Source organism: Manis pentadactyla, chromosome 9 (assembly GCF_030020395.1).
Source record: "Manis pentadactyla isolate mManPen7 chromosome 9, mManPen7.hap1, whole genome shotgun sequence".
Classification (NCBI taxonomy): domain Eukaryota; kingdom Metazoa; phylum Chordata; class Mammalia; order Pholidota; family Manidae; genus Manis; species Manis pentadactyla.
The window spans coordinates 52,189,386-52,207,477 of NC_080027.1; the positions used below are offsets into that span (position 1 = coordinate 52,189,386).

The 18,092-nt window shown below is 48.7% G+C and overlaps 1 protein-coding gene across 16 annotated transcripts in view; it reads left to right on the top strand.

Moving 5' to 3' along the window:
- MICAL2 (microtubule associated monooxygenase, calponin and LIM domain containing 2) overlaps nt 1-18,092 on the top strand; it is a 220,942-nt gene that overhangs the window by 90,479 nt on the left and 112,371 nt on the right. For all 16 annotated transcript variants that reach the window (XR_008999240.1, XM_057507388.1, XM_057507380.1 and 13 more), the window contains 9 exons: nt 263-418; nt 3,328-3,428; nt 7,556-7,813; nt 8,885-9,000; nt 9,786-9,912; nt 10,562-10,652; nt 11,731-11,878; nt 12,981-13,180; nt 13,558-13,664. Coding sequence is in view for 15 of the 16 variants with exons in the window: in XM_057507388.1 (XP_057363371.1) it covers nt 263-418; nt 3,328-3,428; nt 7,556-7,813; nt 8,885-9,000; nt 9,786-9,912; nt 10,562-10,652; nt 11,731-11,878; nt 12,981-13,180; nt 13,558-13,664 (1,304 nt within the window). In the remaining variant the exon portion in view is untranslated. The remainder of the gene's footprint in view (nt 1-262; nt 419-3,327; nt 3,429-7,555; nt 7,814-8,884; nt 9,001-9,785; nt 9,913-10,561; nt 10,653-11,730; nt 11,879-12,980; nt 13,181-13,557; nt 13,665-18,092) is intronic.

Here is an 18,092-nt window from a genome sequence, read left to right on the forward strand (position 1 = left end):
TTTACCCTTTGGCTGCAGTAGCCTAACCAGGATAATTGGTCCTATAGATTTTAGAAAAGGATAAAGTCCCATTGACTTAGAATGGCCTCTGGTGGTGTTTCCTCCTCAGGTACAGAGTTCAGCATTTCCGCCTACCCCTGTTCCCTCAAGATCCAGAATTCTAATTTCACTGGCCTGTGGGGCAGCTGAAAATAGCTACCTCAGTAATTTTTTTCACACCAATCCATGAGAAAGACCTACTTTTCCCCTTTGCCTCATGCAGGGTTCAGAAGGAAAGAATTCCGTGGGAAGCTGGCCATTGCGATCACTGCCAACTTCATAAACAGAAACAGCACAGCTGAGGCCAAGGTGGAAGAGATCAGCGGCGTGGCTTTCATCTTCAATCAGAAATTTTTTCAGGACCTTAAAGAAGAAACAGGTGGGCCCTTCACCTTTCTCTGTGCTACCTAAGGTGTGGAGAGGAGAACGCTGGCTTTTCCTGTTCTTGGGACTGGGAGACTCACCCTGATACAGTGGAAGCCCAGATTTCTCCTTAGGATAATAACGGGCAAGATTCCTTCAGATTCAAGAGGGATTCTTGAGGGAAAGTTCTGGATGTTGTACATGAAAATGGATAACAAATTATTTACTCAGTAGACATTGACTGAGTGCCCATTATGTGTTAGTACTCAATATCATGGGATACACAGTTAAGGTTGACACAGTCCCCTCTGGAAATGGCTTCATGTCCAGTAAGAAACACCTGGATAAACCATCCCAATGCAGGGCTGTCGGTCTGGGCCTAAGGTCAGCATGAGATTTAGGAAACCCTCTGCGGAGGGAGCTAGTAACCTATGGATAGTCTTTAAAGAAGTGTAGGGGCTTTTGTGCAGCGTGGCAGCTGCCCTTCCCCATGGGGGATACCCAGGGATGCCTAGGGAGCATGAAGCTCACCCAAGGGCATCCGTTGTCCCCCAGCTGTGGGCCTTGGGCAAGGAAGGTATTCATTCGTTTACTAAAAAATATTTATGGAATGCCTAATATATGCCAGATGTTGTTCAAGGTCCTGAGGAAGATCATTGAGCAAAACAAACAAAACTCCTCTCTTGGAGCTTATATTTTATGGGGGGAGGCTGCCAGTAAACAACTAGCATGTCAGGTGGGTGTAAGGTTGGTGCAGAAAAATCCAGCAGGGTGAGGGGAAAGAGGGATGAAATGCCTGCTCCCAGTTAAGGAAATTCCAGATTTTTTTCCTTTCTTTTTAAACTGATTTAAAACTATATATATTTCTCCTTGAAGACACAGTGTAACAACAATGCTAAATAAAATCTTTATACTAAAAATAAATCATCACACCTGGCATCACCTAACCCAGGAATAGTCCTCATTTTCATGCACTCCTTTTCAGTAATTTTCCACCTGCATTCTCATGTTTTCCATGGCTCTACCTCTCACCATAGTGTCAGTAGTCTTTGATATTATGCTTTCCTCATGCAGCATTGCATTTTAAATATTGCCCATATTGCAGCCTACTCCTCCTGGCAGTCGGTTTTGTAGGCTGCAGAATAGTCATTAAGTGGCTATATCATCACTGCCTAGCATTTAACCCATGGGTTGTCCAAAACTATAGCTGGCCACACATTTCTGTATTCCCTTCAAGCTAAGAATGGTTTTAATATCTGTGAATGGTTGAAGAAAAACCAAAAGGAGACTGTTTTGTGACAGATTGAAGGTTATAGGTAACTCAAATTTCAGTCTCCATAAATGTAGGTTGCTTGAATATAGTCACGCCCATTTGTTTATATAGTTGCCTGTGGCTGTTCCACCATATGGCCCACAAAGCCTGAACTGTTTACTCTCTGTCCTTTTACAGGAAAAGTTTGCTGACCTCAGATTTAGACTTTCAGTTATTTACTGGTACAGATAAAACTTCTTCTGTTGGATGATGTCTTTAAGATAGTTTCCTAGGAATGAGATTCGTTATTGGGCCAGACTCTGCCTCTTGCTGGCCACACTGTTAAGTACCTATTGCATGACCCTCTGAGGTCCCTGTGGTTGCATTATTTTATTTAAAAAAGAATTTCCTTCCAGCAAATTATATCATTTTGAATGCTTTAAGAATTCTCCAACCCTCCTTTCCCTTCAAAACCCAGGAAAATAAATATCTAACTAAAACACCCAATGTAAATTATGATAGGATATTGAGTGTGTTTTTCCAAATGTTTCAATGAACTTTCTTTAAACTTCACTGTGGCTGTCACCTTTAGCCATTGCTTCACAACAGTGTCCTCACACAGAGACAGCAATGAATTTCCTCTGATTCCCTGGGGGGCCCTCTGCGTTGATGGCTGTTTCCTATTTAATGGTAATAAAGGGGTTCCTGTAGTTGCCCAACATGCCTCTGTGTTAACTACTAAGCTGCCACGTGTCTGTTCCTTTCTCTTCAAAGAAGCTAAGCCAGTGATTGTCAAACTTGAGCATGACTCATTATCAACTGTAGGGCTTGTTAAAGCCCTGATTGCTGGCCCTACCCCCAGAGTTTGTAATCTAATAGATGCAGGGTGGGGCCCTGACTTTTGTATTTCTAGTAAGTTCTCAGGTGTGGCTGATGCTTTTGGCAAGGCAGAACCTGAGAATCACTTTGAGAACCACTGGGCTAAGCTACCACCTCACACCATTGTTTTAAATGCAGAAACCTAGCCTATAAAGTCTTTTGCAATTGGTAGAAAATGGAGAAAGGTTCAATCCAGCCCGCTAACCTGAGTTGTTCCTCCAGGGCACCTGGGTTTTCACACACAGCAGGGAATGATAGAAACATCGCTTAGGATAGTCTTTGGAGTTGCATCTCTGGCTACGCGGAAGGTACAGTGGATGGGACTTGGACTCAGGCTGGGCTTCAAATCCTGGCTCTATCATTGCTTAGCCACTGTGGTGTAGACAGCACTTTGCCTTCCTTAGTGCTTATTCAGCTTTAACTTGGAAATATTGGTTCGTAGTCCCTAAGAACTTTGAGTTTTAAGAGAAATAGTGCCTCAATCATATTGTATTATATAAATGTATCAAATAGACATGTTGTACACTTTAGGCTTCCGTAAAGTTATATGTTAAGTATATCTCAATTTTTAGAAAACACAGTGTCTCTGGGAGACTATAAAAGCTAGCTGTGTTAACTTGGGCAAATTCTAGCACTTGGTTTTATCTTTTCCAGGCCTGTATGCCTCAAAAACTTGTCTAGCATGAGTGTTCTTCAAGTAAATAATGCAATCTGTAATGAGACAAATTAGAGCTCCTGGCATACAGCTGGTACTGATGAAGTAATACTAAATCCATGAATGCTTCTCTTTTCAGGGATTGATCTTGAGAACATTGTTTACTACAAAGACTGCACCCATTATTTTGTCATGACTGCCAAGAAGCAGAGCCTGCTTGACAAAGGTGTCATCATTAACGTACGTATCTCTTGGTTGTGATGTCCTCTTTCCCTTTGTAACCTGGGCTGCTGTGTGTGGGAGGAGATGTCGTCTGGCCAGAGAATGAACGAGGGGGGAAGAGGGAAGGGATACTGGTCAACACTTCCCTTCTCCTGGGTGTTGGGTGAATGTTGGATGAAGGACTCCATACCAGTATACACAGAGGGTTCTGCAGGGCCCTGGGGTAGGGGTAGGGTGGGGGCTGAGACCTTACCCCCCCATGCATCAATGTAGGTCTTTACCCCAAGAGATCAGCTGAGTCTCTTCCTTCCCCAAGTCTTATTCAGCCCTGCCCCCTTTGCCAGGAGGTACACATCATTTGGGGGCAGATGGGAGCGCCTTGGCCTAGTGGGGAACAGAGCCACTCTCACTTGTGAATTTCATGCTGTGGCCCCCTTGTCCTGATGGGGGGAAAGCTCTATTTTCACAGTCGAAAAGACTCAAGTTGAATCTTGGCTTTGCCACATATTAACTCAGGGCTGTGACTAAGCTGCTTAGCCTTTCTAAACCTCAGCCTTCTTGTCTACAAAACAGGAATAATAATTTCTGTCTGAAAGGGTTGTCAGAGGAGTAAATTAGAAAATGTATACAGAGCACCCCGCACAGTGCCTGTGCATAGTGGGTTTGCATTTTCCCTCCAGACCTTCTTGCCTGGTTTGGACACCTGCTTTTTGGTCCTGCTGGCTTCCTGGCCTCTGCTTCCTGCCTTTGCATATCCATGCTTACACAAAGAGCAGGGTTGGAAGGGGAAGCATGTAGAGCGGTGAGTCCTGGGCTGGAAGCTTCTTTGGTGGGGTTTTCAGTTCTCCTAGAGCCCCTGTTCATGCCACCACTGCTGCTGTAGCCTCAAGATAAGGACTGTGTAGTCCAAGGTCAGCCTGCTCTCTGGGTTCGGCCTGTAACCCGGGCAGCTCGGTGACCATTCATTGCCACTTGTCAGAGAAGAATGTGCCTACTCCTTGCCAGCCTACGCTGGCAGCCCGCCGGGCAGCATTAGTAACCCAGCCCTCCCCTGGGCCTCCTCCACATCGGCTCAGGTCTTTGCTGAGAGCCTGAGTTGCCAGACAGGAGGCTGAGGCTGGGAATGGGGGTGGGGGCAGGGGTTGGATGAAGCTGACTGAGCACAGCCAGCAGGTGTGTGAGCAGTGGGCTTCCACATCTGGTGCCCCACTGCTGACCCGGTCTGGGGAGGTGAGGCCATGTCTCCTTTGTCCTTCTGCTCCACAGGTGTCCCTCCTGACGTTGGCTCCTGTGTCAGATAGCAAAGGACTGTCTGGGGCCTCGGGGTGCGGGTGCAGTGGGCGCCTTTGCGGAGGAGGGGCTAGGGAGCCTTTGTCCACCCACCCTGGGGAGTCAGGCAGTTTGACTTGGGTTTCCTGTGTCACTGGCTGAGTACTCTGGCCTCTGGGACACTAAGGTTCCGTCAGGTCATTCCAGAGCATTGGTCCAGGCAGCAGCATGGTGCTCGTGGTGACTGGATTCCTTGGCAGTTGTCCAAGATCCTCCATACTCCCTTAGGCTCTCTGTCAGGGCACAGGTGGATAAGAATGCCTGGCTCTGTCCCAGCATGACTGTGTTAGGGCTGGGAGCAGATCCAGGCCCGTGGTTGTCCTTATCAAGGCCACCTTCTCCCTCAGAGACTCCAAGAGCATCTTCTGAGCTAATGCTGAGGGGCCTCTATGAATAAGACATTAACTCCTGCCTAGAAATGTGGAGGCCACAGGCTGGGCATGAGAAAACTGGACACTCATTTGGTTCAGGAGGTGTGGTCTGAGGTTCCAGGTACCCAGCCAAGTTTTATAGCATTTGCATAAGCTGGGAGCTGACCCATCTACCCTGAGCCACTTAAATTAATAGTCTTCTCTTGTTCTCAGAGCAATAGAAAGTCCTCTCTCTATTTCTCTCCCTGTATGGCATATTCCCAGAGGCACACAAAAGGTGCTGAGTAAATGTTTGTTGAATGACTGACTCACCTGCTTCCCCATCTATTCCTGCTGACTCCTGGGCTTCTTTCTATAGCTACTGAAGGAAGAGCAAAGTTTCTCCTGAAGACAGTAGGCCCCTGGGCTCCCAGCTATGTCCATCTTGATCTCCTCCACCAGGAGAGGGGCTCATCCCCAGGACCCTGCTGGCCCACACATTTGCAGGCTGGGATTCCTGGACATAACAGGCTAGGTCTCACCATAGTGGGAGGGAGCTTGGTTGCCGGGCATGTGAGATGGATGCACATCACAGCTGGTCCCCCTTCTCTGAGACACTAGACAGGCATTGCCTGACACTCTCATTTGATCTATGGCCTCTTTCCAGCTCAGCTCTTGGGGTAACTGTTCTTTCTTTCAGATTCTTCACCCTTCATTCGTTTCCTCTCTACTGCCTCACCCCTCTTCAACACCATAAACCTGTGGGAAACAGAGCCCAAATTCATTCCCTGCCTTTATCTTAACTTAGAACTCCCTCCCAGGCCTGCCCACTTTACTTAGAGCCCTGTTCTCACTTTTTTCTCACCCCTTCCCTATGGTTCTGCTTCTGCCATCCACCTACGCACCTAGGACCTCCTCCCAGCAGCCCTGGGCCAGGTGGGCTGTTGCCCGCGCTCACCTGTCACCAGGCCCATGTCAGGGGTACTCATCACGTGCTTTTCATGGCCTCCCCATTCACTCTTCCTGTCTCACCTCCACCCCCTCAAGGGAAGAAAGTGGTCATGTACTGTAGGAACAGGTCTGAGAAAGGAAAGCAAGTAACAGGAGCTCCAGGCCTGGATGCCCTCTTGGACCAAAGCTAGGTGTGATTTGGGTGACGTCACTTGGATGTAAAAATATTGAAATTTCTAGAACAAGGTATTTGAAATCATGGCCACTGGGAAATTGACACAGTAGGTCACTCTGTTTGTAGATGGGGCTGTGCCTTCTGAAACATTTGTAAATGTTCTTGCTGGTGCTTTGGGTGGGTCCAGGATGCACCTCACCATGTGCCATGTTTTGTGTCCTAATGAATTACTGGGGACAGGAATTCCCATTCATTGAGTACCTCCCACGTTGCAGGTATTAGGCTGGAGATTTTATATATATGGTCTCATTCAGTCCTCACACTACTCTGGGAAGTAGATTTTATCATTACCAATTTACAAATAAGAACTCAGCAATCACTTGCTCAAATTTATTCAGTCAGTAAATAACAGACAGACATGGAATTTGACCTCTTGTTCTTGAAAACCCCAAGCCTGTGTTGGTCTTATGTACGAGTCCCTGCCCTTCGCTCTTCAATGGAAAGATAACCAATTAGTTCCTTTAGCCACGTGATGGGCAGATTTGACTCTGGGAGACAGTCCTACAGCTCACTGCCAGTGCCCCTCCAGGATGGGTGTCCTAGTTCTCTAATCTCAGGGCTCTCCACTCCCAGCAGGGAAATGTAACAACTAACACTTTAAGAGCAAAGCAGGGGCCCCAAGCAGAAAGAGACCCGTCCTCAGGTCTGTCAAGAAAAGGGGTAACTTATTCTGGAGAGAATATTCCAGTTATGCAAAGCACACACTTCTTTTCTGGTCTTATTTGACCACCAAACACAACATATTTGGACCACGTCAGCTTTGCTTAGTCCGTTTGTTATAAAACCACTCCTACTCATTTGCTCTTTTGTCTTTTTAATTTTACCGCAAGTTATCACAAGAACTAGCCATATGAAATATGCTTCTATATTTGCTGAAAGTCCATGACTGAACACACTGTTCATTACAACACAATGCTCTCTGTCGAAATCCCTACGTGAGAGAGTTCTTTTAGAATTTACTGCCAGGAAAAAATTGCCTCCCTTAAGGAATTTCTATGCTTCCTCCTTTCTGATAAGGAGAGCCTTGGTAATATATCACATTTCCCTTTTGCCTCGGATGCCAGGAAGCTCAAAGCCAAATCTGATGCTTAATCACTCTGTTAACCCCCACAGATAGCTGATTTGGTTCCTCTTTACTCCCTTGGCCCTCATGTTCTATCTCTGTTTTGATTAGCGTCACTGTACAAACCCATTCCAAGGCCTTTTGCAGAGAAGTGAACACCAGTACTTGCCTTCTAGAGAGGCAGGTCACTGCACTGTGTTCTTGTTCATCCCCCCAGGACTACATCGACACCGAGATGCTGCTGTGTGCAGAGAACGTGAACCAGGAAAACCTGCTTTCCTATGCCCGTGAAGCTGCAGATTTTGCCACCAATTACCAGCTACCAGCTTTAGACTTCGCCATGAACCATTACGGGCAGCCTGATGTGGCCATGTTCGACTTCACCTCTATGTACGCCTCAGAGAATGCGGCGTTGGTGCGCGAGCGTCAGTCACACCAGCTGCTCGTGGCCCTGGTGGGAGACAGTTTGCTTGAGGTACCGCCTGCCCTTGGAACCTCTTACTCCTGCAGGAAGACAGATCCCCGCTTTGATGGTTTGCCTGGCAGTGTCTGCTGTCATGCAGCTGGGGAAAGGCAGGCTCCCAGCCAGTTGGCACTCTGCTGTGCGTATCCTGGCCTCAGAGCCTTCCCTGCCACTACATACAGAGGAGCCTGCTATACCTTTCTCTTCTGCTTTTGTGTTCTTCTGGGCTGACTTTTTTGTTGAAGTAAAAAATTAGTCAGCTCTGGCCTAGACTCCACAGGCCGTTTTTCTCGGAGCATGTAGACAGCCTGTCAGCTGGGCTGAGGCTTCTTCCTTTTCATGTGGATAGTTCTCTGTGGCCTTTCACCATGGAGGTCATGTAAGATACAAGAGAAGTGTGTGGGCCTCAAAATCCATGGCTTCCCTGCTCCGGTTTCTTCCCAGAAAATCTGCAAATGCAAAGATCCTTAGTTTAAAAGAGTACTTTCAGAAAGGGTTCATTTTTATCCTTGAAATAAGCACTATTCAAGAAATGTTTATATATTTATCCCAGGTAAGAGTCAAATTCCAAACCATGCTTGGGTGCCCGTGAGCAGTGGAGTCAGAACTTCACTCGGTGAATCAGTTCTGGCTCAGCGCTGTGTGTGGACTGCAACCCTACCCCCACTCTGTCCCGGTCGCCCTTCTCTGTTTTCTCTCTCAGTGCTCCCCTCCATCTCCCATCAGACTCCTTCATTTCCCACCAACATGCCTTTGCCCACCCTCTTCCAGAATGGATGACTCTCAGAATCCTATCCATTCTTTAGTGTCAGTATAAATGCAGCTCTTTTATGGGGCATTCCCTGATCTCCATCTTCCTTCCCCAGCACCGGAATCTGCCTCGACCCGAAGCAGTTTTGCTGGCCCATGTGTCATAGTGCCCTTTACATATGCCTTTGGGCTGCATCTGTTTGTGTTTGTGGGGACCCTAGTGCCACCGCTGTTACCCCCAGTGCTTCCCAGGGGCCGGGCAGTCACCAAGTGCTGGATAGCAGGCTGGGAGTCATGGGAATCAACCACAATTTGGCGTGTTTCCTTTTGCAGCCATTCTGGCCCATGGGCACAGGCTGTGCCCGCGGCTTCCTGGCGGCCTTTGACACGGCATGGATGGTGAAGAGCTGGGACCAGGGCACTGCTCCCCTGGAACTGCTGGCTGAAAGGTGAGTACTGACAGCAGGGCTCCTCGCTCCGGGCAGGGCCGGTTCAAGAGCTCAGGTGGGAGATGGAGCAAGGCTGGCCGTCTGTTGGCTCCTGGATTAACCTGGAGCCTTTGTTCCCTCTCATCTGCCTTCTCACATGTGACCTGATTTGGCCATCAAGGTCCCCAAGGAAGCTTTCTCCGTCATGATCTACCTCTCAGTGGCTTTCTCTGGGGACCAGGACCTTAGGCTGGATCCCAAAGATAAATCTTCATCTGGAGGACCCTGAAATTGGGGTTCTTGGTGTAGCTTAGTCACCCAGGAGCCAGAAGAGGTTTAGGAGAAGATCCCTTTGCAGGGCTGAGTGCCCTGCCCTGTTGGGGGCTGAGTTCTCTGACCTCCCAGGGCTCTTCTGCTCCTAAGACCCTGGGCTTCCTCCCAGACCCCTGCTGCTGGCCACGTGGCTGTGACAGCTGATGGACTGGGAGAAGTCAGGGCTGGCAGGTGGGACAGCCCCCTGCTGGTCTTGAGTGCGGAGGCCTGTGGTCATGGGGACAGGCCACGGGAGGCAGAGTGGCTACCTGGCTGCCAGCTCTGCGTCCCTGCTCGGCCCGGCCTCCCTCCTCTTCTCAGCCCCTTGGGCCCTTGCCTACTTGGCAACCCTGAGCACCACCAGGCCGGGCACGGCAGGGAAGGCTTACACAGACATGTCTAAGTCGCCCGTGAGAGCAGGGGATGGGGGTGGAGGACAGAGGCCTGAGGCTACAAGTGCAGCCCCTCTGACCCTGGGCTCTGCCTCCCACCAGAGAAAGTCTCTACCGGCTGTTACCTCAGACAACCCCGGAGAATATCCACAAGAACTTTGAGCAGTACACACTGGACCCAGGGACGCGGTACCCAAATCTCAACTCAAACTGTGTCAGGCCACATCAGGTAAGTCCTTCCCTGGGGCCCCATGTCGGTCACTCTGCACCAAGTGGGGACAGGGAAGGGGCACATAAAATCTTGGCACATCCCTGGAACCACAGCCACCACTGCTTCTTAGCCCAAAGGTGGGACCGATTCCTCTCCTTAGGAGAGCCAGAAAAGGGAAACAGAGTCAGCATCTCTCTAGCTCACAGGAGAGAAATAGAACACATATTGGTATGTATCACATATGTACCTATATTTACATATGTTTATTTGTCACCATGCATATATGTTGATAAGCATACCTCCCTTAAATAACCTACTTAGCCAGATATGAAGTCTTTTCCATCCATGATCCTAGAGTCTATTTTTTTCTCGTTGACTCAGAACCACTCAACCCCCACCATTTTAATCAATAGCACAAAAAATGCTGTGAATTTTCAAAATTAGCTGATTACATGTATCCACACTGAAGTTCCCTGACACGTGAGTGGGTAACTGAGATCTTTCTTCTGTGTCTCAGTTCACTGGGACTCCCTTGCTGATGGTCAGGCCTTCCAGTGATAGAGAAAAAGGGTGGTTGACATTGGAGAGAGGGTGGATTGCATCCAGCAGCCTGCTGGGGTTTGGGGAAAAAACTGGTAGGCAGCTCTGTGGTCTGTCTTGCTCATAGGTGAAGCATTTGTACATCACTAAGGAGCTGCCCCAGTGCCCTCTCGAGAGGCTGGGCTCAGTGCGCAGATCTGTTGGCCTCTCCAGGCGGGGTAAGTGGCCCCCCTGGGATCCTGGCCAGACTGCGGGGAGGGCCTGCTGGGTGGCCATGGGGGCACAGGGCCTGTAGTCTGCCTGGCTCTGCTCCAGTGACCTGTGTGACCTGTGCCAAGCACCTCTCCTCTGTGCATCAGTTTCCTCATCTGTAAAACCAGGACACCACTACCTACCATAGAATGCTTGTAAAGGAGTTAGGAGCTGAGTGATTAGCACATAAGGTGAACTGTGGAATTGCTTTGCCTGGACTTGCTATTTTTTCCTGATGTTTCCGGTATGGGAGTCTTGTCTCCCCAGCTATGTAAGCTCCACGTGCTCTGCTCTTTTCTTGGTGGAGGGAAGGGACGATTAGATGAGAAATTCCCCAGCACCCATTGGCTTTGCTGAGGTCACCATCCTGCACAAAGCCGCTCTGGCTTCCCCTGCCGCCCAGCCCTCGTGTCCTCCCTGCTGTGGGGTGCACAGCTTCATCATCTACTCCCCACTTTCCTCCACACAGCACAGGCCCCAGTGGTAATAAACCGTTTTATACAAACGTGGTAGTTTTCTAGATTCTTTGCCATGGCACAGTCCTTTCTGTTTTCCTGGAATGCCTGCATCTGTCTGATAAATTCCTAGACACTCTTCAAGAAGCAGCTCAAATGTGACGCCTCCATGACTCTGTCTTTGGCAAGCACTCCTGCCCTGGCAGACTCGGGCCAAGCCACTCACATGCTCGCTGGCACCCTGCTTCTCCACCATTGCATCACCATGTCATCGTCCCCTGCTTCCATGCGCATCCTCCCACTACATGAGATGTTGGCATCCATTCTCTCCTCTGTGTTCCTCGCCTCTAACTGGCCAGGCCAGGGGGCCTTAGAGGCTCTACTGCAGGGGAGCATGCTTCTGGTCCCAGCGTCCTGCCCCCCACCATGCTCTTGACAGGGCCTCTCAGAAGCTGCGTCCGTGCCAATGGCCCCTTGCCTTGGTGCTGTTCCTCCTAGTCACCAGCCATGGTAGCAGTCGGAGGGGGTCCCCAGGGGAGCTGCTGAGATCCCCAGAGCACTTCACTAATGACTCTCTCCCCTTACTCAGAATCAGACATTCGGCCTAGCAAGCTCTTGACTTGGTGCCAGCAGCAGACTGAGGGCTACCAGCACGTCAACGTCACTGACCTGACCACATCCTGGCAGAGTGGCCTGGCCCTTTGTGCCATCATCCATCGCTTCCGGCCTGAACTAATGTGAGTCTGAGGCCCAGGCTGGAGCCGCCAAGCCCTTCACAGTCCACGGGGACCCTGGTGACAAGGGAAACCAGGGCTCTTCTGCTAGATGCAGAACCTTGGTTCAAAATTTCTATTTACATATTTTCAATTTGTTTTTTCTTAATTATGTTCTTTTCCTTTTGCACTGATTTCTCTGCCAGCAACTTGTTTAGTCTGTGTTCCTGATAGGTGAGGAGCAAAAGTGGCTTGGGCCCAGTGATGTCACTCGTCCCTCACGCCCCCTCCGTCATCACACTTGGGAAATTTGAGCATTCACACCTTGGAGCTCTACCCTCAAGAGGGGAATTATGGGAAAGAGCTAATTCTGTGGACCAGTCTGAGGTCCAAAAGAATTAGATTTCAGACCCAGATCGATGAGCTGTGTGCCATTTGACAAACCACTTATCTTTTTGGAGTTTGTGTCTTCATGTATAAGTTGGGAATAATGACAGGGTCATTAGGAAGATTGGATTATGTTTGTGGAAACACTTTGTGAAGTCAAAAGCACAGTCCAGGTATTGACACCGTATTTGAATCAACTGCAGTGTGACCTCACACCCATGAGCAAGTTCACCCAAAAGACTGAAAAGAAACCTCCTAAAGGGTATCATTTGATAACTTTAGGAAGTGAGGCTGCCAGGAGAAGGGGACAGGGGGCTCACTTGTCACTGTGTGTGTTTTATATATAACTTAATTCTTTTTTTACAAGAAGCCCATATTACATGTATAATTAAAAGGAAAAGAACATAAGGGAGCTACTTAAAAGTAAAGTAGCTCATGGATTTTCCAAAGAAGTAGAAATCATTGCCTGATTGTTTCAGCCCAGGCCCCATGACATTATCATGGCCCAAACCTGATTTGGTCCCACCTTGAGTAAGGACAGGGTTAGCGTCTTCTTCCAGGTGTAGGGTTGGGAGAGGGGCTGGGAGTGATTGGGAGCAGGGGCTGGGGTCAGTGCTCCTTCATCCTCCTCCCTACCCCCACCGTCACCTGCCGGAGTGACACCCATAATGGGTAAGTTTGCTCATCTCTTCACAGCGCTGTCTCCTGTCCCTGAACTTCACCTTGTTTGATTCTATAGCAACTTTGATTCTTTAAACGAAGATGACACCGTGGAGAACAACCAGCTGGCATTTGATGTGGCCGAGCGTGAGTTTGGCATCCCCCCAGTGATCACAGGCAAAGAGATGGCATCAGCCCAGGGGCCAGACAAACTCAGCATGGCCATGTACCTGTCCAGATTCTACGAGCTCTTCCGGGGCACCCCGCTGAGGCCTGTGGGTAAGGACCTGCCCTTGGGTGAGGCCTTGCTTACCCTAGAGCCATCTCTGCCAGGTGCCTGCATCTGGCTTCTCTTCATACTGTTGTCGTCTGTTATGGGCCTGACCCATGCCTTTCCTTTGACTTTGAGGCCAAAGAGGGGTGGAGCACCCACTCAGAACCATGTGTAGAAGTGTGTCTCTGTGGCAGGTGCCACGTGAGGCTGAGGGTCTGCCCCACTCCATCCCTGGGAGGTCACTGATAGAGCTACATCAGCCCCCTACCCAGGCCACTTACATCTTTAGTTGGGGGGACAGAACTGTTCTGGAAGGACCTGCTGAGCCCTGGGGTAGTGTTGGCAGAATCCCAGTCTCAGTCATCCTTTCACTTCCTAACAGATTCTTGGGGCAGAAACTATGGACAAAGCTCTGACCTCAGCATGGCCAAATCATCCATTTACAATAACTATCTCAACCTCACGTTTCCAAGGAAAAGGACTCCACGTGTAAGTTTCAGCCTGGTGTTTGTTTAATTTCTCTCTGCACTTGGATGGGGCAAAGGGAAGGGAGAATGTCATGCTCTTGATCTGTTCATGCTGAGAAATTACACAGATCAAGTGCTCCCTGAAGACATGAGTAAAACTCAGTTCAGTACCTGACTATTTTGGGAAGTTGCCTCTGGCACCATGTAGCTGGCTTAGGTGACTTAAAAATGGTTATAGGAGGCTTGGGAGGCCCCTGAGAGTTCATGCTGGTGAGTATTTTTAGGAGGGAATCAGATTAGCTCTGCCCCCTAAGTGGGGAGGAAGAGACCATTTCTCGCTTTGTTAAGCAGTTTAGATCAGGAGCACAATGGCCATTAGTGGCAGAGGTGTATGACGGTGCTGCGTTTGCACATTGTCCCATTAATTTTTTTTTACCCGTTCAGCAAATATTTATTGGGCCCTACTGTAAGCCAAGTTTAGGGATGAATTTTTTGTTTGTTTTAGATGAAGGGAGCAAATACACCAAGGTGAATAATATATAGCCCTTGCCTTTGAGGTGCTCAGACCCTAAAAAATAGGTTTCCGGAGTTTCCCAACTTACGGCACCCTGAGAGTCTCAGTAGTTTTTTCTATGCTCCTGATTGAAAGAAATACCTTACAGTTCTGTTGATTAAGTAGTTAAGTCCAAATAAAGTGCTATTTTGCAAGGTATGTGACAGACTTCACCATGTTTCCCTAAAAAATTAAAAATACCCTGCTGCTCCTCTGTGACCTCACTATGGTGCCACAGGGTGCCTTGGTATGCATTTTGGGAAGTACAGGCTTAATGAGAAATTATAATTTATTTGAATGATGGCATCTCCATGGATGTTATAATACAAATGATCTTGCTTAATGTGCTCATTTTTACCTATTAAAAAATGGAGGCCCAGAGATGGCAAGGTCACAACTACTCGCATAGAGCTTGCCTTCCCTCCAGGGCGGCAGGGCAGCTCACCCCTCACCCAGCAAAGGGCTGCAGGCTTCTGCATGTGTCTTGGTCTCTTGAGATTGCCAAGAATCTCTTAACTCCTGGCCAGTCATGCTATGTCCTGCCAGCCTCTCTGCCCATGACGAGGGTGGGTCTGCATGGCCTCCTTTCCCTCGGCTGTGTGAGGAGTGGTCACTTTTCCCACTGAGGTCTGTACTCCCTGGAATGTTGCAACGGTCATGCCAACCCCAGGAGCTGGGTATGTAACGCTCTGCCATGCCTTGTCTTCAGGAAGGAGTAGGGTAGTGAGTCCGTGGCTAGAAACGAAGATGGGCAGGTTTTCAGCAGGGAGCTAAATGGCTGAGCTGCACCCAGCCTCTGTCCCCTTCTGCTCACCAAGCTGCCTCACTCAGAGGTTCTGTTTGAGGCTTGGGTTGCCCCACTGAGCCTAAGCCATCTCCCAGAAACCAGCCATAGGCTTGTTCCACCCCAGCACCGCCAGTTTTTCTGAAACCAAGGATCCCTGCTTTGGGCTTTCCATCCCAAACAAGCCAGGGCAGCCTTTCTGGAAGCTCTCTGAGCCAAAAATTTATGACCTTTCTACATTCATCCAGCTTTTCCCACCACTTAGCCCACACTGGGGACAGCAGAGGAAACTGGAGACGAATGTTTAAACTTTTCGCTCACCACACCTCTGTTTACAGAGTGACCGAATTGAAACAGGCTGGCCAGCTGGGTCAGGAGGTAGGAATGGTCAGAAGTCGGCAGTCAGGGGGCCAGCCAGGCCCTCCAGGGCTGCTGGGTTCTCGCTCCACTTTCCTCTAGGAAATGCAGTGCGAGTGGGTGGGCTCTGCCTGCCCAGCCCTGCCACACTGTGAGCCATGTCCAGGCAGCCCATCTCGAGAAGTAGAGAGATTAGGTCATTGAAGTGCCTGGCATAGATATTATTTGTCCTTCTCTTTTTCCTCAAACTAACTGAATACTTGCTTTGGGTGGCTTGGTGAGTCAGTAAGCCCCTGGGTCGCCTTCTGCCTTGGTCATCACTGAGGTACTGCAGCACATTGTCCATCTCTCGGTGCCAGCATGGTGATCAGACCACACACAAAGGTCCTTCTCCCTACTTGACCATGTGTCTTCTTGTCGTATCTAGGTACCTTTTTGAATTGAGAGACCCATTTGCAATGCCCTTTGGTCTTAATGTTTCTTATAAGCAAAGAGCACTGAGTCTATTCCAGTTTCCCCTGAGATGGGTATGGGGGACCTGTCTGCACAGGAGACTCTGAAAACTGCACACACATACACACACACACACAGGCTCCACCACAGTTACACCCAGGCGATGTCAGTGCAATTAGACACACAACCCTCAGTGCCCAAGCTCGTGTGTCCCTGTGGATGAGAGATGCAGGCTCGGCCATGCTTGGTATGGTAATTCTGCACTATAGCACACACAGTGTCTGTACAGACAGGTGTGTTGGTATTCGACCTCTCCCCCTTCCCTGATCCCTCCCTGCCCCTCACTACCCCCTCCCTAACTCCAGAGGAGCATCTTGACATAGGACTTGAGCAGCCCACATTTGTTCACACTGCAGCATCTCAGTCTGAAAGAGGGTTCATTACTTTTTTTTTGCTGAGCCAGTCTTACAAATCTTTCTCCCTCCTGGTTTTCACTGTTGATGTTACAAAATTCTCTCATCCCTAATTCTGATAACATCCCAATCCCTACAAGACTCATCAACTTCAGGCAAAATAAAGTAAAAACCTTGTCCTTCACCAGTGACCTAGTTTACTTTTAGAGAGAATAACTTTCTCATCCATCTGCCAAAGGGTTGTCCCTCTTGTGAGTGGTAATAACCCCTGGGGTTGATTTATTAGCCTGAAGACTGAATGGCCCACACCTGGAAAAAGAAGACGGGCTTGAGGACTGTATTTCCCCCTTAAAAAGCCCTTGTTCTGCTTCAGCAGATCTGCCTCTGATCCTGGTCAGCTTCTAAAAGCCTCATGGCTTGGGATAACTCCTGGGATCCAGAGACCTTGTCATCATGTACCACAGGTGACATGTGGACATACACCTGTGGTCTCTGTCTTCTTGTGTGTGCTGTCTTAGACCTGCCACACAGGGGCAATGGCTGGATTCACGGCCACTGCAGTTCTCATACATGACAGTCACCCTCAGGGTATCTGACCCTTGTTTTCCCCTTCTGAGCCCCCTCCTTAGGGGACAAAAACAACACCAAAGTGATGACTTGTTCGTGAAAAGCCCATCCCAGAAGCCAGGATATTTACCCCACTCAGCTGATTCGGACCCAGGTCCTCCTCCAGTACCAGTCCCTGGTGGGGTAGAGTTCACGAAGCATGACTCATGTTGGGGTCCCAGCTCTTCTCTCCTTGACCCCCCCTGCACAAACACTGTCCTGAGAGCCAGGGGCATTAGGTAAAGAAGTGCTTCCTCTGCCCACCCACTCATGCATTAGGTATTCACCCAGTACCCATTTTGTGCTGAGCCCTCCTCTGGGTGCTGGGGTAGTATGTGAACAAGGCAAGCAAGGACCCTGCCCAAGTGTGCTGACTTTCTAATGGACCCTCCTAAGTTCCTCTCACTCAGCCTCTGTCACAGAACCCCCACCCAGCAACCGAAGCTCCCTGCCAGGTTTCTACTACTTCTCAACTCAGAGATTTGAAGAAAGTTTAGGAGAGGCAAGAGTACTAGATTCCACTGCAGCCCCTCTGGCACCTGTGGTTTGTAGGCTGATCTCTCTCCTGTCCTCTGTACAACTGCAGCCTAGAATTCTGAGCTGATTTGCAGAATGGGAACACACTTTGCAGCCAGGCACACAAATACATATTTAGGGCTGCTGGGGATTCAGCACATGTGTGAACCTCACAGAAAGTTCCTTTGCTTCTCTGAAAAATGATTATAATAAAAACATTGCATTGCATTGCAGTCAAGACATGAACAAATGCACCTTGCAGGTCTGAGCACCTTCTCTGGCACATGGAAAGGGCTCCATAAATGATCACTCCTGCCCTTTAGGGATACTGATTAAATGAAAGTGTTTATTTTCTGAAAAGATGAACGAAACTAGCTGGATTGAACACATGGGTCTGCACTGCAACCATGGTTGATGTAGTGCTTTCAGTGCACAAAGCAGTTTCATGTGTATCTCATGTGTTCCTCATTTTCCCCATTAAGGAAGGTGGTGAATGTATTCTCATCTCAATTTTAGAGATTTGAACCTTGGATGTGCAGAGATTAAATTGCAATATCACATAGGTAGCGAATATAAAAGTCCGAATTAGAATTCATATTTTCTAATTCAGTTAACTAGCATTAACCTAAGTAACAATGGCTAACACTTATTAGCATTTTATGTTATAAGAAGTGTTTTGAATATATGATTTCATTAATCCTTACAATTTATGAGCTAGGAAGTATCTTACAGCTATAATAGCTATATAAGTATTCTTATAACAGCTTT